Source organism: Macrobrachium rosenbergii, chromosome 26, assembly GCF_040412425.1.
Source record: "Macrobrachium rosenbergii isolate ZJJX-2024 chromosome 26, ASM4041242v1, whole genome shotgun sequence".
Taxonomy (NCBI): domain Eukaryota; kingdom Metazoa; phylum Arthropoda; class Malacostraca; order Decapoda; family Palaemonidae; genus Macrobrachium; species Macrobrachium rosenbergii.
This window is the reverse complement of record NC_089766.1, coordinates 358,508-366,709: the sequence shown is the minus strand read 5'-3', so window position 1 is coordinate 366,709 and position 8,202 is coordinate 358,508. Positions and strand designations below refer to the sequence as shown.

Here is an 8,202-nt window from a genome sequence, read left to right as displayed (position 1 = left end):
ATCTTGGCTGGTATAAGTTGCCTACAAAGATAAATAAAAAAAAATGTAGGACTTATCTCCTGTCTCCCAAAAACCACACGACAAAACTCCCTAGAAAAATTGAAAAAAAATATAAAAAGAATATAAGCCTAATCTCAGGTTCCTTGGAAAAAGATATAAAAAATGAAGGCTTCATCTCATGTCTCCCAAAAACCAGCACGACAGAACGCCCCCTCAACAGATTGTAAACAAATGCCTCTGTATATATATGTATATATACAGAAAGAGAGAGAGAGAGAGAGAGAGAGGGGGGGGTGGCGGGAAAGGAGCTTCACAAGATAATAATCACGTGAGTTTCGGTTCCCAAATATAAACTTAATTCAAAGAAAAATTCCTTTCTCTCTCTTTCTGTGGCTATAACCACTGCTTCTGTAACACCAGCTCCTAGAATCATATCACCCTTGCTTGGCTATTTGTGTCGATGGCCATAATTCCCGCGACGCCAGCTTATAGAACCAGATCACTCAACCAACCCATAACCACCAGGACAAAGCAAAACATCAACATCGCATCAACAGATCATTTATTCCCGATAAATAAATCGATTAATAAATAAATTTGAACTTGAAGAAGATGAAGACATTAAGATCGAATTCGGGTTCACTCTTGAGTCTCTTCCCGAGCCCTCCTCTCGTCCTCGAGGCGGGCGAACTCGATCTGGTCGAGGACGAACTGGGGAATCGGGTGGGGGAATTCCGGAGCCACTGGGAGCAGGTCGGACTGAGGCTGGAATCCGTTTTCGTTGGCGACGAAGGAGACGGAAGCCACGGAGCCGTCTTCCAGGGGGTAGCTGGAAAGAAAACGGGAAGGCAAAGGGTTATAAAGAAAATGGGAAGGCAAAGGGTTATAATACAGAAAATGGGAAGGCAAAGTGTTATAATAAAGAAAATGGGAAGGTAAAAGGTTATACAGAAAATGGGAAGGCAAAGTGTTATAAAAAAAATGGGAAGGCAAAGGGTTATAAAGAAAACATGGAAGATATAATAAAGAAAATGGGAAGGCAAAAGGGCTATAATAAAGAAAATGGGAAGGCAAAAGGGTTATGATGAGAAAAAACGGGAAGGCAAAAGGGTTATAATAAAGAAAACGGGAAGACAAAGGGTTATAAAGAAAATGGGAAGGCAAAGAACTTATTAAGAAAATGGGAACAGAAGGGTTTTTTAGCTTTCACAAAGAATTTGTCTTTAGTTCATCTAAGAAATAAATCGTATGAATGAAAACGAATATTAACATCAACCAGATAATAAGGAAATGGTGCCAAATAATAATAATATTAACCATAACAGTAAACATTATCCTTGGCACAGTGCCACTGCCTCTACCCCTCACCTCCAAGAGCCGATCATGTTGGCACCTCCCTCTGCGCCTTCAGATCCGGAGAACTCGAACTTGATGCCGTTCTCGGACTCGAAGTCGGAGCTGTGGGCTCCGTTCTCGTCAGGGTTGGCCTGGGCACTTCTCAGGATGGCCACGGGCACGGGCACAGGGGCGTCTTCTAGAGGCTTGTCGGCCAAGGCAACTGCCACCAACATTGCGACGATGATCTGCCACAGGAGAGAAACAGAGGAATCCTGGTCTGAGGTTTTCATGAATTTGGGATGAGAATTCTGTCATAAATTGACTTGGATTTTGATGTACTGATGCCCAAGCTTGAAGAAAGTGTCACTCAGGTAGTTAGGAAAAGGTCCCTCTATGACAAATGTAACTACGAGAGATTTAAAAACTGTCCCATAGGTTGTCATGCCATTAATAAAATTGTAAAAAGATGCTGAGATTGTCATGTATTTGGGATAAGAGTTCTATCATAAATTGACTTAGATTCAGATTTACTAATGTTCATGGTACCCTTTTATAATTATGTAAAATATAGATACCCAAGATTAAAGAAAGTGTCACGCTGGTAATTTGGGCATGAGTATTATAAAGAAAGGTGCCTCTAAAGTCGTCACACAGGAGTTTAAAAGATGTCCCATATGTGTTCATGGCATCTACAAAATTAGACAACGATGCTTCAATATTCGTGCAAATAATGAAGAAGAAGAATAGAGAAACTTGAAATCTATAATGAATAAAAGTGAGATAACTTTATAAAACACAGCAAATGAATGGGACCACTGGAGATACACAACACAGCATCAAAAGAAACCATTAAACATTTGGACAAAGAATCCTCTTAACTTCTGCAAACACAGGAGATGAATTTAGGTCCTAAAGATCTAACCCACAGCATCCACAGGATCTGAAACTCACCATCTTCATCTTGAGAGCTGTGTCGAGACAGGGCAGGAGAATGACTGTTCGAGATGTGTGTTCGGAATGTGTTTGTGTCTATGGGCATCCTGACCACTTTATATATACCCACCGAACGGCGTCGCGCCCTATCTGAGGTCACCGTCGAGACCAGCATCATCCTGTCTCAAGGTCGCCTGAGATGATTTTTTTAATTGTGTTTCAACCATCCCTGATGATAAACAATCTCAGGCCAGGAGCCTTTCACCGGTTCCTGTCCTTCTCACCTCTCTCTCTCTCTCTCTCTCTCTCTCTCTCTCTCTCTCTCTCTCTCTCTCTCTCTCTCTCTCTCTAATAATATAGACTAGAATTCATCTAAATCATTGGCATTCAGCTCTCTCTCTCTCTCTAATAATATAGACTGGAATTCATCTCAATCATTGGCATCTCTCTCTCTCTCTCTCTCTCTCTCTCTCTCTCTCTCTCTCTCTCTCTCTCTCTCTCATAATAGACTTGAATTCACTCATGGACATTCAGCTCTCTCTCTCTCTCTCTCTCTCTCTCTCTCTCTCTCTCTCTCTCTCTCTCTCTCTCTCTCTCTCTAATAATACAGACTTGAATTCATTGAAAACATTGACATTCAGCACTCTCTCTCTCTCTCTCTCTCTCTCTCTCTCTCTTTCAGTGGTCTGGTAAAACTAAGGTATACTTAACTCTCTCTCTCTCTCTCTCTCTCTCTCTCTCTCTCTCTCTCTCTCTCTCTCTCTCTCTCTCTCTCTCCAATAATACAGACTTGAATTCATTGAAAACATTGACATTCAGCTATCTCTCTCTCTCTCTCTCTCTCTCTCTCTCTCTCTCTCTCTCTCTCTACAGACTTAAATTCTCTCTCTCTATCTCTCTCTCTCTCTCTCTCTCTCTCTCTCTCTCTCTCTCTCTCTCTCTCTCTCTCTCTCTCTCTCTAATAATACAGACTTAATTCACTGAAAACATTGACATTCTCTCTCTCTCTCTCTCTCTCTCTCTCTCTCTCTCTCTCTCTCTCTCTCTCTCTCTCTCTCTGTAGAAAGACTCTTAATACTTCTTCTTCTTCTTCTTCTTCTTCTTCTTCTTCTTCTTCTTCTTCTTCTTCTTCTTCTTCTTCTTCTTCTTCTTCCGTAGCCCGGAACTTTCATCATACAACCCAACTCTCGGGGCACACCTTCCCTGGCCATTAATCGCCAACTCACGGCCCCCAGTCTCTCTCACACGCGCCATCCAGCCTAATGATACCCTTCCTAATGCCTCAATCTCCCAATGGGAGTCCTTTAACCACGCCTTATCTCCCGTTAAAAACTGATTATACCTCCGATTAAAACCTCCTAAAACCTCGAACTTCAGATCGAGGCTTTTGTATACTTCTCGAAATCACTTCAAAGGTGTCCCGATTGACGACTGAGTTACCAGGTCCTCGCTGCGTTTATATGGAGTTTAAGGGTCGTTTGGAAGAGTTAACTGCTTGGTGTCATTGTGGTTCTACTAATTTGTGGCGGATTTTAGACTCAGGGTGGTTTAGGGCTGTCAGGAGAGACCCTGGGATTGTCAGAGGAAGTGGGGAGGGCTAACAGCATCATATGGGAATTTGTCACATAATACAGGTTGTTGGAACAACCTATAACCTTACAGTGAACAATGTACTTCAAATTGCTTCAGTTCCTCTCTCTCTCTCTCTCTCTCTCTCTCTCTCTCTCTCTCTCTCTCTCTCTCTCTCTCTCTCTCTCTCTCCTTCCAGCCAGTCTCCTTTCTTCTTAGTTCTCCACAATGTATTATAGCAGTTTTGTCTTATTTATTTGCTTTCTACTCTTCTTCTTACTGATTCCTTATCCTCCTATCTTCCTCCTCCTCCTTCTTCTCCTCCTCCTCCTCCTCCTCCTCCTCCTCCTCCTCCTCCTCCTCCTCCTCCTCCTTCATTTCTTCTTTTTCTTATTCTTCTTCATCTTCTTCTTCTTCTTCTCCCGAGAATTCAAGCCAGCTGGGGGAATGGAGAAGTGAGAGACCTGTTCTTTCCAACATTGTTTTTTTTTCGCAAAAGATGAAAAGAAGTGGTTGATAAACAGGGAATGAAAAAGGGAGATGAAATGACCAGCCTCCTTTTTCGTTTTGCGTCCCAAAAAAGAAGTGGAGAGGGAGAGAGAGAGAGAGAGAGAGAGAGAGAGAGAGAGAGAGAGAGAGAGAGAGAGAGAGAGAGAGAATCACATGCCACGATAACAGGGGAAGGGTTGTGTGTGTACAGTAGGATTGTAACTTGCAACAAACTTTAGCAGCTGGGGTGAAAATATTATTTTACAAAGACTTAAAACTCCTAAAATTACATCAGTACAAAAGTTATTTGCTCGAAAAAATTTTTAGAAAGTAAAACTTGATATTTCGTCAGAAAATAAGAAAAAACTTAAAGTTTAAGGTTCCTGTTTTTCTTTGTGGTTTAGGGATGCTTTTGTCCTAAAAAAAACTGATTAACAAGATAAAAAAGATTGATAAAAGCATAGGTTTTAAAAAAACATATCTTGAAGGGTAGAACTTGTCCAAAAGATTTTTTAAAATAAACAAATCCTAAGGTTTAAAAAACATAAAATCGTGAACTTTCAAAAATAAAAAATCTAAAAAAATCGTGTTTCAAAAACATATCTTGGCTGGTATAAGTTGCCTACAGAGATAAATAAAAAAACATGTAGGACTTATCTCCTGTCTCCCAAAAACCAACACGACAAAACTCTCGAAAAACTGAAAAAAAAAAATATAAAAAGAATATAAGCCTAATCTCAGGTTCCTTGGAAAAAGATATAAAAATGAAGGCTTCATCTCATGTCTCCCAAAAACCAGCACGACAGAACGCCCCTCAACAGATTGTAAACAAATGCCTCTGTATATATATGTATATATACAGAAAGAGAGAGAGAGAGAGAGAGAGGAGAGAGAGAGAGAGAGAGAAAGGGGGATCTTCACAAGATAATAATCACGTGAGTTTCGGTTCCCAAATATAAACTTAATTCAAAGAAAAATTCCTTTCTCTCTCTTTCTGTGGCTATAACCACTGCTTCTGTAACACCAACTCCTAGAATCATATCGCCCTTGCTTAGCTATTTGTGCCGATGGCCATAATTCCCGCGACGCCAGTTTATAGAACCAGATCACTCAACCAACCCATAACCACCAGGACAAAGCAAAACAGCAACATCGCATCAACAGATCATTTATTCCCGATAAATAAATCGATTAATAAATAAATTTGAACTTGAAGAAGATGAAGACATTAAGATCGAATTCGGGTTCACTCTTGAGTCTCTTCCCGAGCCCTCCTCTCGTCCTCGAGGCGGGCGAACTCGATCTGGTCGAGGACGAACTGGGGAATCGGGTGGGGGAATTCCGGAGCCACTGGGAGCAGGTCGGACTGAGGCTGGAATCCGTTTTCGTTGGCGACGAAGGAGACGGAAGCCACGGAGCCGTCTTCCAGGGGGTAGCTGGAAAGAAAACGGGAAGGCAAAGGGTTATAATAAAGAAAATGGGAAGGCAAAGGGTTATAATACAGAAAATGGGAAGGCAAAGTGTTATAATAAAGAAAATGTGAAGGTAAAAGGTTATAAAGAAAATGGGAAGGCAAAGTGTTATAAAAAAAATGGGAAGGGAAAGGGTTATAAAGAAAACATGGAAGATATAATAAAGAAAATGGGAAGGCAAAAGGGCTATAATAAAGAAAATGGGAAGGCAAAAGGGTTATGATGAGGAAAAAATGGGGAGGCAAAAAGGGTTATAATAAAGAAAACGGGAAGACAAAGGGTTATAAAGAAAATGGGAAGGCAAAGAACTTATTAAGAAAATGGGAACAGAAGGTTTTTTTTAGCTTTCACAAAGAATTTGTCTTTAGTTCATCTAAGAAATAAATCGTATGAATGAAAACGAATATTAATATCAACCAGACAATAAGGAAATGGTGCCAAATAATAATAATATTAACCATAACAGTAAACATTATCCTTGGCACAGTGCCACAGCCTCTCCCCCTCACCTCCAAGAGCCGATCATGTTGGCACCTCCCTCTGCGCCTTCAGATCCGGAGAACTCGAACTTGATGCCGTTCTCGGACTCGAAGTCGGAGCTGTGGGCTCCGTTCTCGTCAGGGTTGGTCTGGGCACTTCTCAGGATGGCCACGGGCACGGGCACAGGGGCGTCTTCTAGAGGCTTGTCGGCCAAGGCAACTGCCACCAACATTGCGACGATGATCTGCCACAGGAGAGAAAGAGAGGAATCCTGGTTTGAGCTTTTCATGAATTTGGGATGAGAATTCTGTCATAAATTGACTTGGATTTTGATGTACTGATGCCCAAGCTTTAAGAAAGTGTCACTCAGGTGGTTAGCAAAAGGTCCCTCTATGACAAATGTAACTACGAGAGATTTAAAAACTGTCCCATAGGTTGTCATGCCATCAATAAAACTGTAAAAAGATGCTGAGATTATCATGTATTTGGGATAAGAAATCTGTCATAAATTGACTTAGATTCAGATTTACTGATGTTCATGGTACCCTTTTATAATTATGTAAAATATAGATACCCAAGATTAAAGAAAGTGTCGCGCTGGTAATTTGGACATGAGTATTATAAAAAAGGTGCCTCTAAAGCCACGTCACACAGGAGTTTAAAAAGATGTCCCATATGTGTTCATGGCATCTACAAAATTAGAAAACGATGCTGCAATATTCGTGCAAATAATGAAGAAGAATAGAGAAACTTGAAATCTATAATGAATAAAAGTGAGATAACTTCATAAAACACAGCAAATGAATAGGACCACTCGAGATACACAACACAGCATCAAAAGAAACCATTAAACATTTGGACAAAGAATCCTCTGAACTTCTGCAAACACAGGAGATGAATTTATATCCTAAAGATCTAACCCACAGCATCCACAGGATCTGAAACTCACCATCTTCATCTTGAGAGCTGTGTCGAGACAGGGCAGGAGAATGACTGTTCGAGATGTGTGTTCGGAATGTGTTTGTGTCTATGGGCATCCTGACCACTTTATATATACCCACCGAACGGCGTCGCGCCCTATCTGAGGTCACCGTCGAGACCAGCATCATCCTGTCTCAAGGTCGCCTGAGATGATTTTTTTAATTGTGTTTCAACCATCCCTGATGATAAACAATCTCAGGCCAGGAGCCTTTCACCGGTTCCTGTCCTTCTCACCTGTTCTCTCTCTCTCTCTAATAATATAGACTAGAATTCATCTAAATCATTGGCATTCAGCTCTCTCTCTCTCTCTAATAATATAGACTGGAATTCATCTCAATCATTGGCATCCCTCTCTCTCTCTCTCTCTCTCTCTCTCTCTCTCTCTCTCTCTCTCTCTCTCATAATACAGACTTGAATTCACTGAAAACATGGACATTCAGCTCTCTCTCTCTCTCTCTCTCTCTAATAATACTCTCATTACTAATATGAAAACATTGACATTCATCTCTCTCTCTCTCTCTCTCTCTCTCTCATTCAGTGGTCTGGTAAAACTAAGGTCTACTTTCTCTCTCTCTCTCTCTCTCTCTCTCTCTCTCTCTCTCTCTCTCTCTCTAATAATACAGACTTGAATTCATTGAAAACATTGACATTCAGCTCTCTCTCTCTCTCTCTCTCTCTCTCTCTCTCTCTCTCTCTCTCTCTCTCTCCAATAATACAGACTTAAATTCACTGAAAACATTAACATTCACCTCCCTCTCTCTCTCTCTCTCTCTCTCTCTCTCTCTCTCTCTCTCTCTCTCTCTCCTCCCCAATAATACAGACTTAAATTCACTGAAAATATTGACATTCAGTTCTCTCTCTCTCTCTCTCTCTCTCTCTCTCTCTCTCTCTCTCTCTCTCTCTCTCTCTCTCTCTCTCTCTCTCTGTAGAAAGACTCTTA

The 8,202-nt window shown here is 41.0% G+C and overlaps 2 protein-coding genes across 2 annotated transcripts; both read right to left on the bottom strand.

The window, feature by feature from the left end:
- Nucleotides 1–545: 545 nt before the first annotated feature.
- On the bottom strand, nucleotides 546–2,383 carry LOC136852711 (cuticle protein AMP4-like). Its single transcript, XM_067127625.1, has 3 exons — nucleotides 2,290–2,383; nucleotides 1,369–1,583; nucleotides 546–829 (listed from the first exon to the last, which is right to left on the bottom strand). The coding sequence occupies exons 1-3, from the start codon at nucleotides 2,296–2,298 to the stop codon at nucleotides 640–642; spliced, it is 414 nt and encodes a 137-aa protein (XP_066983726.1). The 5' UTR covers nucleotides 2,299–2,383; the 3' UTR covers nucleotides 546–639.
- Nucleotides 2,384–5,481: 3,098 nt separating this feature from the next.
- On the bottom strand, nucleotides 5,482–7,337 carry LOC136852710 (cuticle protein AMP4-like). Its single transcript, XM_067127624.1, has 3 exons — nucleotides 7,231–7,337; nucleotides 6,311–6,525; nucleotides 5,482–5,765 (listed from the first exon to the last, which is right to left on the bottom strand). The coding sequence occupies exons 1-3, from the start codon at nucleotides 7,237–7,239 to the stop codon at nucleotides 5,576–5,578; spliced, it is 414 nt and encodes a 137-aa protein (XP_066983725.1). The 5' UTR covers nucleotides 7,240–7,337; the 3' UTR covers nucleotides 5,482–5,575.
- Between the last annotated feature and the right edge of the window lie 865 nt (nucleotides 7,338–8,202).

Coding starts and splice junctions, on each gene's coding strand:
- LOC136852711 (XM_067127625.1), bottom strand. Junction 830..1,368: donor AACATGATCGGCTCTTGGAG/GTGAGGGGTAGA, acceptor TTTTCTTTCCAG/CTACCCCCTGGAAGACGGCT.
- LOC136852710 (XM_067127624.1), bottom strand. Junction 5,766..6,310: donor AACATGATCGGCTCTTGGAG/GTGAGGGGGAGA, acceptor TTTTCTTTCCAG/CTACCCCCTGGAAGACGGCT.